Here is a 25,730-nt window from a genome sequence, read left to right as displayed (position 1 = left end):
AGTGCACTTACCACAAACCTCAATTCAGATACAACACAACCAACAAGGCCGTCACTAGCATGTTGGGACCCTATCCAGGGTGCATGTTTTGTAGTGGATGAACACATACATTTTAAGCAACAGCCTCTTGATGTGCAGGTGCACAATAGGCTGTCAAACGTTACCTGGCTCAGTCCTCATTGCATGGCAAGTTCACAGCTGCTCTTTGAGTAGTGGAGATGACGTGGTGAGGGCCCAGTAACAGAGACACCGAAGCCAGTGAAGAAATCTGCTGCTGCAGAAAAACTTGACTTTGACCTTTCCCCATAACTTATCTTCTTTTTTTTTCCCCTTCCTTTTCATTCTTTCAAGAATTGTGAGGCCCCAGAGACTCGAGGGAGAATTCGTACAGCTCAGGTCATTTTACCAGTCTCTGCAGTCATTCAGTCAGTAATAAACACTCTAGCAGGGCAATGATTATTGGAATAGTAGGGGGCATTCTAGCCAGCAAGCCACATGAAAATGATGGACAGTTGCTGAAATCAAGAGAACTACAAAGCAAAGGAACAAAAGCATAAGTAAGTGAATCATTAGGCTGGGCTCAGAGACGTGACATACCAAGTGCTGTGCCTCCTATAAATTTGGTGAGTTGATGATTTACCATAGCAGGGCTTTTCAGTAAAGAAAATGAAAACTTCAGGAGGGCTCTTCAGTTCCAAGAAACAGCACCAAGAGAAACATACCCTTTGTGTCACAACAGCTGACTGGGTATTAAAAGCATTGATACCAGTGAATGAGACTGGAAGAGGCTTCAGACTCTCTCATTCCTATTAGGGTTTAAAAGCACTAGTGCCAGATCCTGCAGTTCCTACTCAAGCAAAACTCCCATTGATGTGTTCTTAATCTGGAAAAAGTCAACATGGATATTTATGGAGCTGTAGTGCCGAGGGGCTCTAATAAAAACTCTGCTAGACATTGTACCTATATTTAGTAGCAGCCAGTTCATGTCTCATAGAACTTGTGGTCTGCATAGACAAGACTGATAAAGCAAATATGGGGTAGGAATTACTGTTATTCCTGCTTTATGGATGGGAAGTGAGGGTTAAAGATTGCAGGGGGATTTTTGAAGTCACACAGTGATATTGGGTATTTATTTCCCATGCATTTGAAAGGGAACTGGACGTACAGATGCCTTGGTTGTGTTGAAAGGCTCAGCCAAACACAGGCATCCCAATTTTGGCGGGATGTTGGGAAGTCTGTGACGGATGTGTAATTAGTTTAGATCTAGACATTCCAGGCCAGTCTGCTATGCCAAGAACATCCATTTTTGGAGAGAGTTTGCCTCAAGTTAAGGCTGCAGATTTCTGACCTATGGACAATCGCTGTTGTCAATGTATGGATATAAAAACAAACAGGTTGAACAGAGTGAGGGCGAAATGGGAACCCACAGAACCTTGATTACTTTGCAACTTCCTTTGTCTTTGGTGTATGTGGCTGCCCCTTCTTTTCTTTTATGGAAGCCACTCGAAACCCACCATGACTTGACTGCTTTGCAACTGGATACCTAAGCTGGTTAGCTGTACAGAATGCTTCTAAGTGAAATTTGGCAGCTGTGCACGGAGCATCCAGGGCCATAGAAACCTAACCTGTCACAGAAATTTCCAGGCCAATGACAACCACCATGTCTTGGAAAGAGACCAACAAAGCAGAGAAAAGAGCTTGGAAAATTGGAAAGGGTTCAGAAAAAAGCTCACCAAGTGGTCTGAAGTCTAGGAAATCTGCCTTACATTCAGAGTCATCAGGAGCTCCATGTGTTTACTCAAGGGAAGATTGAGAAGTGATTTAGGAGAAACTTCCACACGGGCAGCGATTTTGGAAAAGAAACGGTGATGGTCTGACCCCTCCCTGTAAGTTTTTGTGACTGAAAATTGCCCCTGGACAAATTTGTGCACAACATTTATTTTCAGAACAATAATTTCACTGCTAGAGCAGCAGATTCCCCACCACTGAAAGGTCTGAAAGCAAACCTGAAGCTTTTCTCAAAGCTGTGGCAGAAGTGTTCCGTTTGATCCAGGAGTTACTTTGTGAGGAGCAAAGGACAGTGCGGTGTAAGAGTGAGGCGAAATGGTCACTGCACTTTTTAAACTCACAAGCTGGGAAGGTCAAACAGAAAAAGAACTTTATCAGATACTGCTTTAAAAATTCCTGCAGCGTTTCTTTAAGGTTGCATATTTCTTGTCTTCATACAAAAGGCTCCTTGGATTGGAGCTCTTGCAGTGTCCTGCAAATTTATTAGCCAGACATTTCAGGCTAACGAAATCAGTCAACGTAATGGATACAACACATACCTAAATATAATCAAATTAAGAATGCAGGCTCTCTCCTAACTTTGGATGAGATCTGGAGAGGCCTCAAACAGGATTGTCTAATGTATTCGAGGTCACTGCGGGGCCCGAATTTCAGAAGCACTTAATGTGTGGCCATTGCTCTCGTGCTATTTGTGTCCCAGCATTCAGGTCAACATTCCCTGTGCTGTGCTCTTTGGGAAAGGTGCCCTCATTCTTGCTCTTGAGCCCTCAAAAAAACAGTCCTGTGATTTGCAGGTGCTCTTTCCCAGTGGGATTCAGCACAAGTGTTGCAACTTAAATCTGCCAGTACTGAGCTTGCTTTTACTTGAAATTCCACATTTGAAATACTGGGTATTTAAAGACCCAACTGATTTCTAGTTCTAGCTTGAATGGAAGTTTGTTTATATATGAATATTAGCACCCTGCCCCCCCAAAGAGATATAGATAACCACAGAATAATAATAACAACAAAAGTCTAAGGTAACAAAACCAGGGGATCAGATGCACGAGTGAAAATAATGAATTACACTGATTTGTGAATACAGAGCAACCGAACTGCTCTTTTACCCTGCATTTTGCTGCTCAAAATGCTCTCTGTCTTTAGTGGACAACCCCGCAAACCTATACAAACTAAAAAGACTGTAACTTATCCTTTTAATGCCTTTTTTCTCCCTCTCCTAAGGGGTCATCTGGAAGATAGAAGCACAGAGGTTTACTGCAGCGGGAGCAGGGGAAGAGCTGCAGCATCCCCCAGAATAGCCGTTCAGCCCCCATGAGTATCGCAGGACAAGCAGGGATGCTGTGTGCCGTCAGCTGCTGGGTTCCCCTCCACTTGCCTCCTCCCCACCTGTTCCCAGGCCCCAATGCAAGTGTGAGATGGGATTTCAGTGAGTGGAGCACTGGGGGGGGTGAGCTGGGAGGAAGGGGGGTCTGACACATCCAGGATGAAATGTCCAGGTGCAGGGAGCGGGAACAAAGAAATAAGAAACAAAGAAGGAAAAGGAGAGGAAAGACTGGCGCGCACGCACGCGGGTCAATAAAAAGTGTAATGCATCTCTCTTTAATTAAATCCCACCCTTGGATCCACTGGGCAGCCCCGACCTCTGCTCCCCTCGGGTTTGTTGACTGGCACAGCTGTTAGTAAATCACCTGCTGGTGCGGCTCTCTGGGGCTTTAAAGGTCATCTGTCAGCGGCTGCTGGGCAGAGATGAAGAAGAAAAACAGAACCGAAAGTCTAAAAACAACAACAACAAAAAAAGCACTTTTTGAAAGCAAAGCCGCTCGAGCGCTCTGCATCCAGACTTCCCACTGTTTACGTGGGGGTGAGGGGCTGTTTATTCATCCAGTTCCCCCCCTACTCTTTTGTATGTGTTTTTCCAATATAATCCTTTTGTTTCAAGCTTTTCTTACCCGCAGGAGAATCTGTAACCCCGCTGCAACAGCACTGCTGAGTCCCCAAGAGCTGCACTCAACCCGCTGTGGGAGGGGGTGATGCTGCTTGGGCTGGGAGGGAGCAGGGGATCTCCTGCCCTCGCACCCCTGTCCCCACTGCTCTGCCCCTGGCACTCAGCACCGTGCCACAACATGGCTGGGTGTGCAGGATGGTGGTGGTGGGAAGGACACAGCGCATTTCCCCCTCTTCCTGGGGTTTGACTGCTAAGAGCTGCAGTCAGGAGAGGCATGGAGGATGCCCTCATGTCTCCCGCTTCGCTTGAGAGCTGTCTTTAAGCTGAGGGGCTCTTTCTTGTTGATGCCCTCCTGAGCTATGCTGAAGCTGCATTGGAGCCATGACCATGCCATGTCCCCCACTGAAGCCTGACCCCATGCCTTGACTTTCCAGCTTGACCTCCCTCCTCCTTCACCACTGTGGACTTGGCAGGTGATCGGGACTCTTGGTTGAACCTGCTCTGCTGGTCTTGCTTGAGCCCAGTGGGGGTGGGTCCTTGGTGAGACCATGGGCTTTGCTGGCCTTGTTATCACCCTAGGCATCTCCCCTTCTCACATAGAGCAGCCAGCCCTCATACCCCCTGACTCCCTCCTCCAGGTTACTTTAGGAGAAGCCAGAAGAAGCTATGCAATCTCTTCCTGCTGTTTCATTTCCAGCAATTAGTGGCTCCAGGGTCGCAGTGCTTCTCCAAACCAGTTGTGTAGATAAGGCCTGCCTATTGAAGGCCAAACAAATGACCTCACCCAAATTGGAGAGTGGGTCAGGTGGAGGGGGGAGTACATGGAGCAGCTCTGTTGTAGGACATGAAAGAACATGATTGTCATAGGTGATTCCTTGCCACAAACCACTCCTTTAGCTGTTTATGCTTGAAGGGATAAGCTGGTTTTATGGTTGTTCAACAGTTCCACTGTCACCTTAATTTTCAGATCTTGCAAAATATTGTCAGTGAAAATTATGTTATTTTTACAAAATGGGCAAGGCACAAATAATTTGGGAGCGTTTTTCCCACCGGATAATTGCTGTCATATTTTCAGTAACTTACCGTTTTAATTCAGCACTGAGCACACAACAACCTTCTCAGACTTTGATCCCAAGTCAGGCAGAATGTGCAGGTTCTGTTGCAATTTCAATTTGTTTGCTTTGGGTTCATTAAATTCAAAGGGAAGCTTAGGGATCTGAGAACCCACTCAAAACCATGCCCTTTGCAAAACTGATCACAGTCACTGGGCACCTCCATCATGTCTGTGTTTGTTTCCAAACACATGCTTTTTCCCTGGAATGAAAACTACTATCTGCCATTGTAGTATATGGGTTTTGCAAGCCATTGGAAAATTTTGACACTAATTCAGAGCTCCAACAAAGTTAGTGAAATTAGGTCTTTTAATAACCTGCCAGCTGTTTATTCAGACACATGATAAGAGAGATAAAGCCAAATTAATCTGTTGTGTTAGTCCATTGACTCCATCGGTTTCACACCTGCATTGGATTTAGCCTGATTTGACCCATCAAGTGCATAATCTCAGTGGTCTCTGTCCCTGCAGCAATTTCCATTGTTGTCCCTAATACTCTTCCCTGTAAACCCCATGGAGAGGAATGACTGTACGCTGTCAGTTGCAGCCCTTTCTAGACGTTGGTTGATGCTGAAGTTTATTATTATTTCTTTTCTAATGAAATTACTTTCCTAATCTGGAAGACTGGCTTAACTGGACTGTTGTGTGGGGAATAGCATGATAACAAAGAGGAGAAAAAGCATCAAGACAGTAAAAGGGATATATGTGGCTCTGAGGATGGAGACTGTGTTGGCCACTTACTGCACTCTGCTAGTCTCTGACCAAAGCAGTAGCCTCCTGGGAGTTGGCCAGTGGTGCTGGTGGAATCCAAGAGTGATGACACTCATGGTGCAGCCAAACTGAAGGATTTGGCGCAGTACTGATGTGTCATGGGAGCTGTCCCTATCTCTTCTTGGCCTCCTGACCTGCTATCAAACAAAGAGAAAATTGTACTTACAACACCAACCATTACAAGTAGAAAGGAGAAGAAAAATCAGTAGTTGGCAGAATCATTTGTTTAGCTTGGAAGAAAGAGCTGTTTAGTATTTCAGAAAGGGGAAAATTCTCAGCAAAGAAAACAAAAGGAAAGAGGACACTGCATCAGGCAACTGTTCTGCTGCTGCAGGAATAATGTGCGGGTGATTTCCCTTTCCCCCACACCTTGATGACATGAAACCCAGCCCCTCCACCACATACACTAAGCTACTTGAAGCGCCTTACTAACTAGGTGTGGGATGGATCTATCTCTGCATCAGAAATGGTGAGAGTTTCTCTCCATAAGACTGGACAGGTATTTTTGAAATGTGAATTTTGTTTCCCCTCTAAGGCTGAGGTAAGTCTCAGGGAAATGCATTGTTCTTGAGAATTCAGGTTCTCTGGTTAAAAAAAGACAGACCTTTGTCAGCCTGATCAGGCAGCCGAGCTACAGCAGTTACACTAACCACAGAGTCCAAAACCTCCCTTTCCTTCTGTGCTCGCGTCAAGCTGGTCCCTTCCACGCAGCTCCACCCACCCCAGGGGGAGATCAAGTAACATCATGAAGATGAGTTAAAATTCTGTTCACGGACCCACATGTACCAAATCCAAACCCTGAGACTAACGGGTGCTCGGCCAGGAATCTGAGCAGAGACATTGTACTTTTATGGAGTCATTTGGGAGCCCCTGTAAACCATAAGGGCTAACACAACGTAGTAAGTATTTCAGCAAAACAGCTCACTGTAGGGAAGATACTCTCTGCTCTTTTACTCTTTCATGTCTGACAGACACTTTTACTGTATGATAGGAAGACAGTAGGAGAGAGCATGTTCACATCCCCAGCACCAACTACATGACTATATTCCAGAGCTTGGGGTACTCTGGAAGTCAGAAAAGCATGTGGTGTGCAGTGGGAAAAAGGATAAAGGCCATTAAAAGGTGATTAAAAAAGTTAGACTTTCTTTCAGTGTTTAATAATTCCAGCTACCTTTGACTGTCCATTGGCTAAGAAAAGAGGTTGCTTTAACTAAGAAAAGAGGTTCCTCTTCAGGCAGGCTGAGAGGAACTCAAACTTTTTGCTATCATGAAGATAGAATAGTACCATCTTGTTTAGTTTTGCTGGCTGGGCTCTGCTTGAACTAGAAATGATGCCTGAGAGAGATCTCCACCTAGGCCCCTCACCATGCTTTTCCTGGCCATTACAACGGTTTTGGCATGGACACTTTCAGGATACTAAATAATACAGTTTTGATGATAGAGATTCCTCACCTGATGGTATTTTAGTCCTTAAAATGTGCTTTTCATTTTATACATGTTGTTCAGACTGTTCAGAAGAATGCTGAATGAGACCTGCCATTTAGGGCTCCATGAGATACAGCACATCCTAAATATGAGTACAGACTTTCAAGGCTTAGGTGTGAAACATCAGAAAGAAAAGAAAAGCACTTGAGGTACTGAGAAAAGAGGCACCAGAAGAATCCCACTCATTCTCCATAGCTAGTGAGCTGGGAACTTAGTCATGGCCCTACAGAGGTGGGAGGGACATTCAGCACAGGCTCCTCTGGTGATGCCGGGGTAAGGCCTTTCACGGCCACTAAATGGACCAGCTTCTGAAATGGACAGCTGCGGATGGAGAGTTTTTCTCACTTCTTACCCTACAGAGACAGAGTGATCTAGATGAGGGAGCAGATTTCTGATCTGTGACCCATATCGGCTGTTTTGGGGCACAGTTACCTTTTCTCAGGAATGAAAGCCCCCAGCTGATGAAAGCTGAACTTCTTATCTCCCTCACTGCTGCAGCCTTATCATATGCGGAACTTTAATCCCACACATCACTTCAGAAATACCATCATTAAAGATCTGGGGTACACATTTTGAGATAAGATTTGTTCATGATAATATTACTGACTGTGTAATTATGGAAATGAGAAAATAATCCCCTTAGGCTTTGTTGTAATGACTTCTGGGCATCTTGCATCATCATAGGCAGACAGCAGGCTTCAGGATGTCATGCATTATTGAAAGGAATGTGGAAAATCTTGTTTTGGTTGGTGTTGATGTCTCTAGAGAGGGAGGACACTATGTATCTTCACTGTGAAATTGGATCAGGTAGAAAAACATGCGATGTTTTTGAAAATAAATACCTAATCTTTACTTCATCTTCTGTACTCTTCTCTTTTGATGCATTGGCGAACTGCATTCCTGATGGCCACCCCTGCTGATACTGTGGCCTTGAGAGACCTTGGCAGCCTGGTCTATGCCTCTGTTCTGAATCAAAGGACAATGTGGGACCATTGCAGACCTGGCTGCACAGTGCATATAACTTCATTGGACTATGTTAATTCATGGTGTTGTTACTATTTTACTGATGCAAAAAGAGTTGCTATAGGAGTGAGCTTGCTGAATGTACTCTGGTCAGCATCTGGGTGTGTGATGTGTGTGCTGGACTCCCATCATGTAGAAACTGATAGGATGAACATCAGTGCACTAATGTTAGTAGAAATGGAGATGAAAACACACAAATGGACTTCCCTGGGAATACTTTCTGTGATTTTGCCTCAGATTAGAGCCACTGCTGAGAGGAACACTTGAAATGACACCCTTTTTTACAAGAGATAATAAGGATGGTGCTGGATTCTGCTGACCACTCAGCCTCACCTTACTGCTGAGTAAGGTCATGGAACAGATCCTCCTGGAAGTTGTGTTGAAGCATACGGAAGACAAGGAGGTGACTGGATGAAGCCAACATGCCTTCACCATGGGCAAGACATGCCTGGTTAATTTAATGGTTTTTTACAGCAGAGTCACTGCATAACCTGGGAAAAAGCAACTGATGTCATCTACCTGGACTTCTGCAAAGCCTTTGATAGGCTCCCTCATAACATTCTTATCTCTAGCTTAGAGAGATATGGTTGGAATATTAGATGGATAAGGAACTGGCTTGGTGGCTGCATCCAAAGAGTTTCAGAGTTCAATGTCAAGACGGAAACGAGTGACAAGTGATGTTCCTCAAGAGTCTTTCAATATATAAAGGGGGCTTAGAAGAAAGATGGGGACAGACTTTTTACCAGGGCCTGTAGTGATACGGCAAGTGTCAATGATTTTAAACTGAAAGAGAATGGGTTTAGGTTGCATATAAGAAAGTTGTGGCTGCCTCATCCCTGGAAGCGCTCAAGGCCAGGTTAGACAGGGCTTTGAGCAACCTGGTCAAATGGAAGGTGTCCCTGCCCATGGCAGGGGATTGAAACTAGATCATCTTTAAGGTCATTTCCAACTCAAACCATCCTATGCTTCCATGATACTCACAATTTTCAGGAAGATAATGCACAGGCAGAAATCTTCAGAGAAATCCATGTAAAATTCTGCTCTTGTCTTTTTAAAGAACCTAGAGACACTAGAGTTTTGAATGAAATCTCTGCTAAAAATCTTCCAAGCAGGTTTTCACATAACTACTTAAATAAAGGCACATGTAAGAGCCAAACGTCCCTCTATAGCTATGCTGCATTTTTATTCCCTGGAAGACTCCAGCCTGTCAGAGTAAGCTCAGGCAAGTCAGGCAGTTGCATCAAGGAAGTAAACTGTAGGAGCATATACTTTTTATGAAAAAATTAATTTCTTTCCGATCACATCCAAGAATTATGACAAGTTTCTCTTAGAAGGACTCTTCCAGAAGACTCTTTTTGTGGTATTTCATCCAACAAATCCATACGGCAGTTAGAAAAGTTAGCAAAACCTGCCATGGTGTCCCCAGTGGTCTTTTGATGCTGTTCCTTGTTGGACTAGATAATCTCATGACTTCATAGGACTTGAGATTGCAAAGAGGACTCTTCAGGGTTTTGTAGTTTCCTACAGCTCATCCTTATGCTTCTTCCTTGCTCTTTCCATTTTGGTTTTGCTACATAAACAGTGACCTGGATCTGATGCTGTTACTGCCTGCTTAGTGGATCAAAAGGCCTGACAAAACCACATTGAGTAAAAGTGAGTTCTTGTCTTGGGAAATCATAGCTTGCTGATAGTGTGTGTTGGTAGGGGGGCACTCAAAACACTCATGATGTGCAAATGTATTAATATGTAGTCTGTTCACTATGCAAAACCACTGCTGCTCAGAAGAAGGGTCACATAGTATTACCAGATGGTTGCATCAATGCTATTCCTGGACACTTTCACTCCATGGCGATCAGAAAGATTTTACTAGATGACAGCTCTTGTCTTAGCTGTAGTTGTGGAGATTTGCTTAACTAATGTGAAGCTGTGCTGCTTTCAGTTTTTTTACCGTTACTGCCATAGTGAAGATGGGTGTCTCCCAGCAGTCCTCTTCCTTCCTCACTGAAATTTGCTTAGGCCACATTCTTCTCTCTCCACAGTGGCAATAGCAATGGTTGTGGTCACGGGTTGATGGTGCTGTCTGGACACACTATACCACGTTGCAGTGTTCCCAGTGGCCACCTGTAAAGCGGATGGACGGCCAGCCCTGCTGGAGTTTCAAACCCTTGTGGCCTCACTGAAGACTTGCTGGGAAAACTTTGGCTTGTGTTTAAAAAATAAAGACAAGTTCACACTCACACGCACACTGGCACGCATCCTTTTATCTGAAGGGACTTCTGTCTCTTTATCCTTTCCTCTCACCCACTCATCCTTTCTGACACTCTTCATAGCTGAGACCACTTGTGTTTTATTTAACTGAATTTTCTGGGGAAGGGTGTTTAGTGTGTTTTCCAGGCACTTCAGAGTAGTAGGTGTTACTGTATGCATAGTGCCTTAACACTTCTATTGAGACTCATCAGTAAGTAAAATACTGTTGCATTCTTCAGTCCACCAAACAGTGACTGTGCATACCCCTCACACAAGTTATCTGCAGTGTACCAGAAGGAAGTTTCACCTAGTGTGAGCTGCAGAAGTCCCTGAGCCCTTCTCCTGAAAACAGTACTCCTCATCTTCTCAACCTGTGGCAAAGTGATCTCCAGGGAGATCTTTTACCTGAGGCTGATGAAGCGGTACCTTCCTTTGCTGTCCAGTTTCCCATTTAGCTCTGAGTGGCTGGAGTCAGTGAGGTTATATGAAGGACCATTGCAGAAGCTCATGACCCTGACTGAAAGCAAGGAGCAGCTCAACGCCCTGTCAGGGATTATTTACCATTTTCCCATGTTACATGCTGTACCTGGTCATGTTCAGTAGCTCTGTAGTAATCAGACAAGATGGAACGGTGGCTTGTCAGCTGATTTAATTAAAACCACACTGCTGGTTTTTTTTATTGCCTCTCACACATCATTACTATTCTGTCTAAGACGCGCCTGCAATCTAAAGATTGGAATCAGCCTCATTGTGCTCTTTCCAAGCTTGAATTCCCAGACACACAAACCTGGGAAAGAGTTTTAAAGGGACAGGTAATAGTTAGGAACTAACTTGATTACATTGAAATGGACCACTTATTGGTCCAAAGAAATGCTTATTAAGGGACCAGTCTTTCAGGTTGCTTTTAAATGCAGTGCAAGCTTTGCTTCCATGGATATGAGTGGGAATAGAATATATTTAGGATTTCCCAGGCAGCAGGTCTTTGCTCTGCAGACTTATTTTCATTCAAATGGTTTGGTATGCAAATATATTAAAAAGACTTGAGTAAATAACACTACACCCTTTTTAGCTTGGTTTATTATTTACATATTTAGCAACAGTGTTGTATTTTCCCTTTTGCGGAGTGGCGGTAAGATCCATTTCACATATACAGTGACAGTATATCAGTCAGCATCTGCACTCGACTTACAACCAGATTACGAGGAAAAAACCAGTATCTAGCATTTAAGATTATATACAGCAGTTTATTTAAACAGCTATTAACTTTCATCAACAGTGTGTGCATGTCTGTTTTCTTTAAGAAACCCTGCCATGCTCCATCCCAGCTGCAGCCCTCCTGCAGCACCCTGTTACTCAGTGACTTCAGCTGAGCTTTACAGATATTTCACAGCCAATTTCCATACAGGTTTCTTTTGTTAAAATTAAGGTAACTGGAGTCAACAACTGCTGCTGAATGAAGGTAAAAGCTTGAGAACATTTTACATAACAGTCATCAGAGTAGCTGATAGCTATTACAGTGTTCTTGTGCAGTAAGCCTACGCAGATACTATCTCCCTTGCCTGTCTGTTCCAACATGCATCTCATCTCATTTGCAACCCTTTGCTTTAATTAGCTGAAGTCTTTGCTTCAGTCTTTCATATGTCAACCAGCCTGTGTACACTTCCATATTTTTAATCAGTAGCCTGTTGTCTTTACTTTGTCATTCGCACTAGCATATAAATCTCCCCTCGCTGCATGGTAAAAGTCAAAACATGCTGCTTAATTTTCCTGTTCACTGATTTCCATTTGTTTCATCTTCAGATGATGGCTCTTTTCCCCCTTTTGGGCATGCTGTGAGGATTAAACTTAGTGATTAAATGCCAAAACCACAGTTCTTTCCCCCTTCTGCATGCAGGAATGGGTCATCCTAATACTCACTCGGATGCTTACCTCAATAGCGTGCCCTGTGTGTGTGCAGTCAGCCTAAATGGGGCTGGCTGTGTGGGACCACCATAGGCTGACATGGGTTAGCTAAAGATGGCTAATAAAACAGGTGCAAAACTTATGTGGTCTCCTAGGATCATGACTGGCTTCTTGCTGCTCCTTCTCATTGCTTTATTTAATCTACTACAGCAGAGTATTTCATTTCACCCACGACACAGCCAAATCCTGAGACACCAAGACTTGAAAATAACCGGACACCGAAGAGCGAGAGGGTGACATGTGGCTGTCCTCTGGCTTTCAGATATTCCGGTTCGCTGGGGGGGAAGCCGAGGTTGCCTGCTGTAGCTGTCTGACAGGTGGGGTGGCTTGCCCTGACATCTGTGCCTGTGGCTGATCCCCCAGCTGAGTCTGGAGTGTGTTCAGGATGTCATCCAGCTTCTGGTCCATCTGCAAGACCTGTTAAGGAATCAGAAAGCAGACGAGCTGTCAAATGGCTGCACATGCTTCTGGTGAAAGGCATTCAGTGGCCAGAAGCTCTGGATGGATAAAGCATGGCAGGGAGCATGGGCATCTGAAAACCAGCAGCTCCTCTGAGTGTTTTCTAGCCTGTTGCTCTAGAAAGATGGAAAGACACTATGCCATCGCAGGGAAGGGTACAAAGCCATGTGGAATGGCAGCAGGACAGGACATTGGTGGCCTGAGGACTTCACCACTTGAGCCTGCTGTTTTGTCTCAGCCTTTTCCCAGGGTTGCCAGCTTCTCCTGGTGATGATGCATCCTGCAAATATCTGCCCTGAAACTCTCTTTCACTCTTTGGTTTATCGTGAGTGTTTTTTCCCACTACCTCTCCCAGTGCTTCACCACCCTTAGTTACAGGACATCATGCTTTCCACTGCTGTCTTGGGAAATGAAGCAGCTCCCCTCCCTTCACACTGTAAACAGTGCCTCAGTGATACATGTTACAGTCAGAGATTCTATCAGATATGGTGTTTATTCCCATGCATTGTTAGGAGGATAGCCTACTAAAAACCACATAATAATACCAATGACTACATTAAAAAACAAGAACAACCGTTCTATAGGAAGCTTGACATGCTAATCCCTCCTCTCAATTCTTTGCTTTCCAGATGAAATTTCTCAGGCACAGTCTCTAGGCAGAATTCTTTTCTAGTTATGATTTATTTAGCAGGGAAAGGCAAATCTGTATTTTTAAAGGGATGCTGCCCTCATACTTCCCTCTTTTGAAATTCTGTCCTTTTCTAAGAGTGCCAAGCAGGCATTATCCCATTGCACTGTAGGCTTGCCTTCACTGCAAATGGCATCCCGCTCAGCTTAGCAACAGCCGGTGGGACAGGCTGGGGACTGTTGACTGCTCTAGTTTGCTCTAAAGGCAAAACTGTGGCCAGCATCTTGTAATCAACTGGAATCGCTTCTAATGATGCTTGAATACAATGCAGCTTTGTGTAATAGATGAGCCCAAGAAAAATGAGCATTTTGAAGAACATTGCATGGTTCACTTTACAGTTATCTGCTGTGAAACTCTGAGCCTCTGAACACTGTGATCTGTCCCAGTGGGTCTAATAAACTTTGATAGCAAACCTTTTAGAGTAGTATCAGATCTAAACTGAGCTTTCATTAAAAAGGGAAACAGAGAGAAAGAGAGAGAGAAGGATTCCAGCCTTTTTCTGTGCAAAGATAACTGGAAATAGCCATTGGCAGCAGGGACTGAAAGCTTAGCAGGCTGAGATTGCTTTAAAAACCAAGGCAAAGAAAATCACCTTATCCTCTTTCCCCTTTTCTCACTCCAAGTGTCGGCTTCCCTGGGGCCCCCTCAAACCTCAAGGTACCAGGAGCTTATTCAAGTTATAGCGTTTTGGCAACCACTATTTTCTCCTGTATACAACCTGCTGGGGGAAGGAGGAGCGGAGTATCTCTCTTACCTCATGGAGGGAGAGATGTGCTTGTCTCTCTTTCATTTCTATTTTCATGACTACTATCTTCTAGTAGAAAAGCCCCTCTCCCTGCCAGCCTGACCCCATGCTGCCAGTGGCAATTCTGCCTTTTCCCATATCTAGTGAGCTGCAGGGAGACAGTGCTTGATGCTGCTGTGGCAGGTCTTTCTCTCTGGTATGGTCACTGACAGAAGCACTGGCCATGCTTTCATCTCAGGCACCACAGCTGCATGTTCTGCTCAGTGTTAACTGGGTTGGGAGTCTGGAAGTCACTAGTAGTTTAAGGGTTAAGCAGCATTGAACTAATTTGAAAACCACAGCCTTTATTTTCTCCTTCATTCTTGAAAAGCCTGTTTGGCTATGCTGGTAATGACTCAACAGAATCTTTCTGAAGCAGAAACGTAGCACAGAGCAGAAACTAAAGCAGAACTAATACATTTACAGTAGGGTAAAAAGAGGTGTAGGCAGGGAAATGGGATCAGGAAGATGAAAGATCTTTTGGGGCTTTCTTTTGTGAGGCTTTGTTGATTTTGATCTGCACGCTTGATGTTAGATAAGCTATGCCTGCATGTTCCATATCATTTAAACTTGCTGCATTTCTCTGGATTTTGCCAACTCAGTGAAAGAATGTGAAGGGGAATAACTTTATGCACTTTTCTTTCCAGGAGAAAAGGAGGGTGGAGAATGTAAATATTCATTTGTAGGGAGGGAAAATGAGAAATTCATACACAAGGGAGCACAATGCACTGCGCTTCCACATGAGGATCTGCAAATATTTCCTGAACCTTAACAAACGAAGCTGCTCAGTTCTCCTGTGCCAACCATATACATGGGAAGGTTTTAATAATCATTTGTGAGATTAGAAGCAGGGCCCCGCAAAATTAAGCAACCCATAAGAGCATGTGGTCAGCGGCAGATCTCTTCTAATCCTTAGCTTTGTATTTTATACACAGGCTTAAGCTACCACCTTCTGACTTTGGATGCTTTAAAATATGCCTTACTTTGAACATATAACCAGACTGGCAAACTTTAGTCAGAAAGACAAGTTCTTAAGTACCTTGTCAAATCGGAGCCTAGTAAAAAGGGGTCAAATTTGGAGGCTGGTTAACTGTGATTAAGGAGTGAGAAAAAGAGAGCTGTGGCTTGACTGAAGCCCATAGGATAACTTGCAGGGCTAGAAGACTTCACATGGGTGAAGGATTTTCAGAGCCCTGGTTTTGGGTTTCTCCAAAACCACCTAGCAGCTATTACTTTCCTTGAGCTGCCGGTTTTGAGTAATACACCCAGGCAAGCGCGCGGGCAAAGGGTTAAATTGTGCAGCGTGTTTTTCAGCTGAGTAAAGTGAGAGGCCATCCAGGGCTGGCTGCAGAGTTTCCAGAGAGATGCGATATGGCCCTCGGTGGAGACAGGTGAGTTTGGCAGCTGTCCATGGGCAAACGGCAACAAAACGTCTGTTCTCCCTCATCACAAAGGCGCTTCGGAGACGAGCTATAAAATTGTGAAAATGCCTTTATATCCTGTCAACTGCCCTGTAGAAAGGGGACTTGCAAAGGCAGTTTAAAATGTTACGCTGCTGTTATTGGGGCTATGAGGTGAGCTGAAGGAGCGCTGAAATGCAACTCATTTTAACATCTCCCTGTGAAAGGGGGCTGGACTCCACGGTGACATGCAGGACTGTTAGACAAAGAACATGTCTTGCAGCCAACTCCAGTGAATCACAGCAAGCCATGAACTGGGTCACCCAACCTGTGGGATGCAGGGTGTCCCTGCTCTTCACCTTGCGAACCAGGCTGGCTTTCAATACCTATGCACTGGTTGAGGCTGCTTTTGAGCCTCTGTTTCTAAAGCTGGTGTCTCTAAATGCCTCCTTTTACCTCGGTGGGCTCCTGCTGCAGAAATACCTTGTGGAGAAGGGGACCCTAGGAATAGCAGCAGTATGGAGGATGAGAGCTATTTTAGAAATCTGGATTTTGATTATCAGAAATATACTTGCCTTGTGCATTGAAGAATTCATTGCAGCTGGGGAGGAATAACACCATTTTGCTAGTGTCACAATGTTTCATTTTTGAGGAAAAAAAAACTATTTTGGAAACATGATTTAAGGTCATTCAAATCCATTAAAGCCATTCCCCTTACACCCCGTTTTTAAAATTGAAGAGACTCCCTTTAACACTAGTTGAGGTGACATATCTAAGGCAAGCATTTAGATTGGGATATACTTGTTTCCTTGAGGAGACTGACACTAATACATTGACACATGATTAAAGCGGTATAGATGTGGTGCTTAGGGATGTGGTTTAGTGGTGGACTTGATAGTGCTGGGTTTAACAGTTGGACTTGATGCTTTTAAAGGTCTTTTCTAACCTATGTGATTTTATGATTCTGTGATTCTATGCTGGGGATTTGCCACATGCTGGGCGGATTCCTAACTCCCCTGACAGCTTTTTCCGTGACATGTTTTGCACATGCACACCATAAACAAAATGCAAGTGTGGAAAACTCCATTGGAGCAGCCACATGGTCTCCCCCAAATCCTCTCACTTTAAGCCAGAAAAATCCTTCCTCGCTGGTTTTGCCTATCTTTTTGATATGATTTCTGGAGGCTGGGAAAGCCAGTATCAATTATATGCACAACACGCCGAGGTGAACTATTTCCAGAGGAGCAGCAGAAGGGGAAGATGGTCTGCTGGGGCACTGAAGTAAATCTGTAAACCCACAAACACACTCATATGTTGCTAAGCGAGTGGAGCTTTGTATCAATAGCTAAACCCTGTAAATCATATCATGTTGCTGCCACCTCCTAAAGGCTCTGCTCTCTGCCTGCCTGTAGCGGTCCTACATGAACTGATCAAAATAGCTGAGCTGTACAGTCTTCATACAGTTGCCTGCAACATATCCGGGCTGCTGGTACTGGGGATGCAGCACAAAGTGAAGGAGGGAGAAAAGACAGCCCAATTTGTGTTACCAATCATGGAACAACAGCAAGTTCTGCTTTTTGTTAAGCTGGATTGACTTTGGCTTCCTCTTCACATCACTCAAGCGGGGAAAATCATGAAGTTGTGCCCAAGGCGTGGTGGCAGGGGTGGAGGACTGGAAGAGACACTGCGTTGTTGAGCCCCATCCCCAGCTATTGGAGCTGCTGTATGATGGGTACTTCGGTTCTGGAAGCCCCACAAGATATCCAGGCTTCCTCTCCTCAACATGCAGCCCTCATCCCACAACAAACTGCAAACCTAGGCACAGATGGCCAAGAGCCACCAAAGCACAGTGGGCCACAGGAGGAGAGTAAGGTCATTACCAGAAGTCCCTTCTGCAAGGTTTCCCATCTGACACTGTGAAGTCAACCACATCTGGGGCCAGAGCTGCCATGATCATGCAAACACAACATCCCAGAGCAGGGTTTCCAAACCACTAGAGTCTCCAGTTCAGCCCACTGGACACCCCTTCTCTAGTAATAGCCCAACTCTGGGATCAAAGGCTTTCCATCATGTAGACATGTCCCCTGCCAAGACTCTACCGTTTCCTCTGGTTCCAGCCTTTGCTGCAGCTCCTGTCTCCTAAGGTAGCTAAAATGAAGAAGGATCCATTCCCTGCAGCTCTGACTTATTTGAGAGCTCTAACACCGGCTGCTTGGAAAACCGTTTTCTGATGGATAGGATTTATTTTGTACGGAGAGAAAAGTCTGTGAACCTTTGTTTGCCCTGAGCTATTCTACTTTCATATACTTCTTTCTGACTATCCCCAACTTGTTATTTGTGATAGGTCACCTAAGGTCTAGTTCACAGGAGAAAATGGTATTAATTTAGTAAAATCAGATGTGATATAGTTGAACCAGTGCAATCCATTTTATGGAAGCTTCCATTTCTGACTTGTGTAACATATTGATTTAGCTTAAGCTCGTTATCCAGAAATTCATGCCATTTTCTCATGTTGACCAGGCCTGTCACACGATTTTTCTTCTCATACCAGATGGTGGACTGATTTGATTAGATTCTGTAAAGCCTATGTTTAGCTTTATACACACATCTGGTCTTGTAGCTTCCCTCTGCCTGCAGTTGCACCCAATTATTCAAACATACTAATTGCCTATCATACAGTTTGAACTCTGAATTGTTGATTTTAGGAATTGCTTTATTTTCTATAACGTCCCTGTGTGGATTTATTGCTGTCCAGAGACTGCTGATTCTGGGAAGGGAAATCTTTTCTCCACAGTACTGCATGCAAAACTGCCTCCCTCTCACTGTACTTATTCCCTGTTAGAGAAATTTCACTGAGGTGAAATGCTGAAGCCACTAAAACTGGTTCTTTTATCCTTTTTTAGCATGGCTGGACTATGCTAATGTTGATGTAGCCTGTTGGCCACACCACTACAGAGACCACGACTAGCTTGGGGAAATTTCTCTTGTGCAAGGTGCAGCTCTAATGCAGCCTCTGTGAACCTGGTCCAATAAAGTGCTTATGGATGTGTCAGCTTGAAGCATGTGAAGAGTCTTGCTGAGTTCACCAAATGTTTAAGTGCTCTGCTGGGCTGGAGCCAGAATGGTCAACAGTTTGCAAGACTGTACCTTCAGGATAAGCTTTTGGAGTCTTTTAAAGTACTCATACACACATATGCACAGAAATACATCTACACCACCATTTTTCAAGTCTCTGAGAAGTGATAATTGGCATCTACCATAGTATCCTGTATGAAATGACTTTGGCGTTTATATTAGCAGAGAACTAGCAGCTTGTATCTCCTCTTAAAACAACAACAACAAGAAGAGGGTTTGATGAACAGGCTCCCATTAACTGGCTGTTTTGGGGATGAGCTGTAACAGATTTGAAATTGGCCTCAGTCCTAAAGCGATGCTGTATCCCAAAGAAGGGTTGCCAGGTGGCACGTACGCAGGGAAACATCTCATTGTGGTATGTCAGTGTCTCATAGCCAACTGCCAGCACTCCCTGCCCTAATGCTGAACTGTGCAGCATCTTGCTTCATTCTGCTGAGGGTGCAAACAGCATAGAAAGACCAGCTCCAGTCAGTGTGAGATTTTGCCACTAACCTCAAAGGTCAGGTAAACAGGTACATGAGTAGAAGCTACACAAAGCCCACCTCCATGACAGCTTGTTGTTCTGTCAGACCCAGTTCTCCATGAACACCAAAAAATACATAAACCACCAGACTGTCTTGTTTGACTTATTCCGTGTACCCCTTAGCAGATATCGGTTGTTTGTTTTCATTCCATGAAACTTATCTAGATAAGTCCACAATTTTCCAGGCCTCCCTTCCTTTATCCCAAACATCCCCACCCATTCTTAGGTCAGGTGTTACAACCTTTGGTGGCCTAGAATACAGTAATATTTATTTTAAGTATAGGTTCATTTATTTTGTTTTCCATCTACCTTTCCTGTTCAAATGAAAACACAAAGGTCTATCCCTCTGCACTTCGTTCCTGGGGTATTTCCTGTTGGTACCCTTTTGGTGAGCATTATATTTTTATATTTCCTATGTTGTACTGATGAAGCTCTGCAGTAAGACCCGTGCCTGTGATTGCTGCTTCTGGTGTAAGAAAGATGCCATTTGCTTAACCGCTAAGCAACTCTCAAGAGTTCGGCCCTGGGTTTCCAAAGCAGGCCTGGTCAGCGCACAGGTTATGTTATCAGTGTTACTGCTTCAGGGAAGCTGTGGCTTTATTTTATATTTTAAAAAATGAATTCCTAAGCTAATGAGGTTTAGCTGATGATGTATCTGTGTATATTTTCCCACAGCAGCCTTGAAGTAAGTTGTCCGGTTTCAGACACATTTGCCAAGGAGACAGAGTCCTTACAGATTTCTGACAGTCCGGCGCTTGTGCAGAAGACAGACATCCAGATGAGTGCCTCATTGAAGGAAGGGCAGAAGAGGAAGGTGAATTGTATTATTAGACCCCGGAGAATCCACACAGGATGCCCTGACCACAGGAAAAGCTTTATTCAGTTCTTGCCCCTTATTAGCCTCGGATAATCAACCACAAAATATAGAGCCACAGGAAGCCAGGCAGCGTAATTTCTACTGCTCCCAGAAGTACTTGTTTCTAGTTGAAGAAATTCAAGTGGTGCCACTCTGTGAGTGTTTAATTGCAATCGTAACTGTCCACAGCTGCCGTTATGCAGCAGCACTGGGCTGTGTTGTAACTAGCGTGGGAGTTCGTATCATTTGGCTATTTGCACATGCACCTGTGTGTCTGTTTGCAGCCAGTGCTTTAGAACATTATTTTTTTTCCCTTGCTTTTCCCCCTGTAGGTAAATGAGACTTTGCAGAACCCTTTTTCTCCTGATTTACATACATAAATGGTTATTTTTGTCGTTGCAGGACGTTTCATTCTTCACCCTCCTTCTCTAGATCCTGCCCAGATCCTCCCTGTAATCTTGCCATCTCTCTTTGCGACATCGCTCTTCAGGCACACCCTGGATGACGCACTGCCATTTCTCAGCTCATTACATTGTGTGGCTACAAGTCCTGCTGCAAAACCAGCATGGAAAGAAACAACACGCAAGAATAACAAAGCTCGTCCAGCCTCAGAGGTGGATATACAGCTACTGTGAGTCACGCCTTAATTTCACAATAAAGCAACCTTGGAACTCATGCTCCAAGATGCTGATTAATATAGTTTTTAAATCTCTAAACAATACTGGACAGAGAGAAACAAGACAAAGTAATTGCAGCACTGAGCCTTCTGTGCTCGCATTGTTTTGCCTTTATTTTTGCTTTTTTGAGCTCTATTAAATCTCTTCCACGAGAACAAAATCTAACCTCACCAGTCTCATGGCTTGATAGGCTTTACCAGTTGTGGTAATAGGGAGGATACTTTGGACTGTGCTGCAGCTGGTTTGTTTCCTCTCAGCTTAGTTGCAAGAATTACTTGTACTGAAATCCCATAGTCCAGGCCTACTGACCTGACATCTAGCTAAGGCAGCATTTAGTTAGCACAGCCAATGGTCTGTGTATGACAAGGTAACATGTTTATCTTTAACATGTTTATTACAAATATTGATATATAACTGCCCTCCATTGACACTCACATACACAAAGCTTTACTTCAAGTTATCAGTCCATCTTTTCTTATATTTTGGCAAGAAAAGCAAAGAGAGAGGGAGAGAGGGAGTGTTATTATTGGGAGGAGCACAGGCATTACAGTGATGGTGATCTAGATAGCAAGACATGTAGGTACTAGAAAAGTTCCAGGCAGCTTTTGTAGGACAAGACCAGGACTTTATAAACCCAAGCTCCAGTCTAATGCCCAGCACAGCCTTCTTCACTGAGGGCAAGACACTTTTTCGGTCAGCCTTATCAATATTTATAAGGTTTATATCAGGTTGCCCAGAGAAGCTGTGGCTGCCCCATCCCTGGCAGTGTTCAAGGCCAGGCTGGATGGGGCTTTGAGCAACCTGGTCTAGTGGAAGGTGTCCCTGCTTGGGGCAGGAGGTTGGAACTAGGTGAGCTTTAAGGTCCCTTCCAAGCCAAACCAGTCTGTGATTCTATAATGTTTGTTAACCACATGGATCAAATAATCTGCCATTTCTTACCTTTCTGACATGAAATCACATGAAATTAGGCAGCTTTATGTCTTGGTAAAAACCAGAAGGCTGACCTACAAAAGATAAGAGTAATCTAAAATGGGGACTGAAATTATGGCTGTAGGAAGGAAGGAAGTTGTACTGGAAAAGGGTCAATCAGTCCCTGTTGGAAGAGGACAGGAGGAGAGAAGATGGTGGTGCTCCTTTGTCTTTCCTACCATTGGTTCTTTGGGGATTGAAATGGACATTACAGAGCAAAACTGGAAGTGTGGCACAGTGCTCTTGCTAGGAAAAAAAAATTAACCTGGAAGCAAATGGATGATTGTCTGGGGATCAGAGGGTGTCAGTGGGAGGGCTTCTGTTTTCAGCTCTGAGAAAGAATCATTGTACCATTATAGCCGAACCCTGTAGCAAAACTAAGGGCTAGTCTGTGCACTGATTTGTGCTGATGTCAGGAAATCAAGCCTATAACATGCCTTTCATTGCTCCCAGCAAACCAGTGCCTGGACACTCATTTTGGTGTACCCTATTTCAGTGAAAGCGATGAAGTAAGCTTTGTAGGAACTAACTCATAAGGGTCTTAGAAAGTGAAGACTGTACCTTTGTACTATGCACTGTTGAAGAGAGTGGATGAAAACTTCTCCCTTTATTTCTTTACTTGGCATGGGACAAGTCTCTAGAGTCACCTTGATGTAATAAGTTCACTGAAACTCTCACACCCTTTGAAGGATGCCGCAGGCCTTGCTTAATACACACAACGCAATTTGAAGAAGAAGCTAGAGAAGCACAGCGTGGTGTTATGTATTTAAATCATGAGGATTACAAAACACCATTGTTAGCTCATTAAAACACAGAAACCCAAAACAAGTAAAATATTATCAGACAGTGCTGATTGAGGGTGTAGCTATTTTTGATTCTTACTGATTCGAATGTGCTTTGCTGAAACCTTTGGTTTTAGCCTGCCTGGTTTATCTGTCATTTGATGTATTTTACAAGCTCGCTTGTGTGCATCTGGCCTGATTAACTGCACTGACTGCCACACACATATTTTCAATGAATTCTGGAGGAAGTCATGGTGAATAGGTGTACTCTGGGCTGTCTGATTCAGTTTTGCAGCCACAGTGACCCGATGTTGAGGGTGTCTGTCTAACAGACATATCAAGCCACAGTATTTGGTCCCAGATGAGCAAAAGCCACAGGCATAAAATGCGCAAGAAAAGCAACTATGCAGCAAGAAACGATTTATGACTTGAGCTGAGATTGCTCAGCACCTGGAAAGGTCTGAGCAATAGGTGGGGTGTGACAGTATAAATCAGTGCATGAACTGCCTATATCTACAGTAAGTGGATGCAGAATGTCGTAAGAGATTTCAGGGAGAATTAATTTGACTGGATTTGTCTTTTTCTCCTTCTCAAGCCAGAGAAGTAATTGCATAATATGTTCTGTGGCTGAAGATATGCCCATGTGCATTTAAAACACTGACTGAGAATAGGAGACTGAGTAAAGGAGATTTTTCAAATCCAGCATCTCAGTGGTGGATATTTTCCATTTCTTTTGTGCTTGAAAAATAACAGAGAGTTTTGAAAAATCAGCATGGCTACATCCCCAGGGGAGACTCAAAAAAGGCATTAATTAAAGCAAAGAAAGGGAGGTGTCTTTTGTGAGCTCTGCTGAGCTAGATGGATTACCTATGAAAGCTGGCATTGACAGGACAGCTGTACGAAGAAGCCTGTGGCAGAAGTACCGGTGTCTTATACAAACAACAAGAGACAGGGCGGGAGACGCAAAGACATAATTGCCAGATAGCTTTCTTCCTCATGAGGCATATGCTAAGTCAGCAGAAACCTGCTTCAGTTTTCTGTTGCAAGGCACTGCACTGTTAATTAAGGGGAAACAAAGTCAGTTATACTTATTATTGCTCTTAGAGCTCTTTCGCCTTATACTACAGGGAATACTGCTGGGGAGAAGAACATTATAGATCTTGCTTGGAGAAACAATCATTTTTCTCTTGCATGTCTCTTCTTTTTCATATATCATTGCAGAGAAGAAAGCACAGCAATAAAAAGGGACATGTATTAACATGAACATTGAGGTGTAGGAATATGAGAATGGCCTGGTGAGATTTCACTGTCCCAGAATTTAATAAAATAATTTAAACTGGTGCTGCAATTTAATTAAGATTTTGGGTTACTGGCTCTTTTGGGTTTCTAGAGGTAGAACTGGGAAGCCATGGAGGTCTTTACACAACTTTCTGCCGCTAGGGTACAAAGATCTCTTTTCAGGTCAATAAGTGAAAATTCATTAATAAGAATAGGTACCTGTTGGGACTACTGAAACCTTACACATTATCTACTCTTTTATTACTTTTACTCACCATGAACTATGACTTTGATCTACTAACTCAATATAATCTATATCTAGCCATATTTAAAAATGCCTATTTGTTGTTCTGCAGTGCTCACCAGAGCCCACCAGAGCAAGCTCGTTCAATTCCATTTATCAGTGAGAAGGAAAATAAGATATCTATCTTTTAGCTAATTAATATTTCAGAAAGTTTTCACTGTTATGTTTAAATGCATATTAAAAATCCCAGCTGTGACTGGGTTCTTGTCTTTCTACACCAGCATAGTGTAAAACAAAACTGATCATCACCATGAATCCGTGACATTGAGGCTCTGGTTTTCCTGCCTGACCACTGTGCTTGGCTCCCTTCACTGCATGCCTAGCCCTGAAACCAGAATGAAAGAGTATGCTTAAGCCCTGCTGCTGCTGAAAGGCATGGCCCTACCCTCCCTGACTGCGCCCTCCTGCCCTCCCTGTGCTATAAAGGACCATGGTTCAGCTTTGGCTGGACTCAATAGAAAGCCCAGGGGAGCTGTGCAGCACAGCAGAGACAGCAAAGCTGTCTCCAGCCTGGATCATCAAGCCATGGATGCCTCTTCCTCTGTGTTTAAATGACTCTTTTACTGCTTGCAGGTTACACAGGAGCAGAGGGGAAAAGCAAAAGCCGTAAGTGAAGAGGGTTATATGTTGTGCTCCAGCTGAGACACTGTGCACCCCATCAAAAAAGCTGGGGCTCCTCACCCTGCTTTCCCTCACCTCTGGTCTAACCAGATGAAATGTCCATGGTAAGGCACAAACCTGCTTACTTCTAGGAATCTGGGCTTAGGTTTTAATTACTGTTAATAAGGAAGCGGATTTTCTGTCTGCAAACAGATTTGAGAAAAAATAAAATCTTTCAGACCCCCAGACAATGCCAAACCTGGGTAAAAGCAAATAATTTCTATGCCATGTAATCTAAGCTTTTCACTTTATTATTTGCTACTAATTTGCACAAGGCAAAATCACTGCAAAATTCATGCCCTCACAACTTTTCATTTTGAAAACACTTTCATGTCTCCATTCAAATCGTCACTTGTTTTTATTGTTCCTAAAATGTTCATCAAAATCAATACGATTTTCTGTACTGCAGCAGATCCTGCAAATTTTGACAGGAAAGATGCATTTTGATGCAAAAGCTCCTGCCAGCTCTAGTTCAAACACTTGTGACTTAGCATATGCCAATGCCCATGTGGTCCTGCCCAGCCAGGCAGCAGGGGAGCCACAGGAGCCAGGCTCACTTGCACAGCCTACGGAGAAGTCTGGGAGACCTTTGTGCCCCTGAGATGTTGGATGCTCTGGAGGGGGCACCAGGCCATAGCTGTCACTGTGCTGAGCCCTATAATGGGCAGGTTCATTTGGTACTCCCCTCCTCTCCTGGTGATGGGGGAGATGTCCACACCTCCTCTCTCCTGGGGAGAGAAGCTGCCTTGCTTTGCATTATCTGCCTGATGCTCTTCATCCTAAGCAGGGAGTGGAACCACTTTCAATCTACTTTTGTACTGTGCATTTACCGTCAGGCAGCTATTAAAGAAGCTCTCCTATACCTTGCTAGCCCCAGATGGAA

General features: G+C 44.0%; 1 protein-coding gene across 1 annotated transcript in view; it reads right to left on the bottom strand.

Annotated features, from left to right (window-relative positions):
- Positions 1-11,429: 11,429 nt before the first annotated feature.
- LOC136010716 (potassium voltage-gated channel subfamily KQT member 1-like) overlaps positions 11,430-25,730 on the bottom strand; it is a 475,694-nt gene continuing 461,393 nt past the window's right edge. The window contains exon 17 of the mRNA XM_065672339.1: positions 11,430-12,749. Within this exon, the coding sequence (XP_065528411.1) occupies positions 12,591-12,749 (159 nt within the window). The 3' untranslated portion in view covers positions 11,430-12,590. The remainder of the gene's footprint in view (positions 12,750-25,730) is intronic.

This window comes from Lathamus discolor, chromosome 1 (assembly GCF_037157495.1).
Source record: "Lathamus discolor isolate bLatDis1 chromosome 1, bLatDis1.hap1, whole genome shotgun sequence".
NCBI lineage: Eukaryota > Metazoa > Chordata > Aves > Psittaciformes > Psittacidae > Lathamus > Lathamus discolor.
Note: the sequence above shows the minus strand (reverse complement) of the source record. Positions and strands in the feature narration are given on the sequence as shown.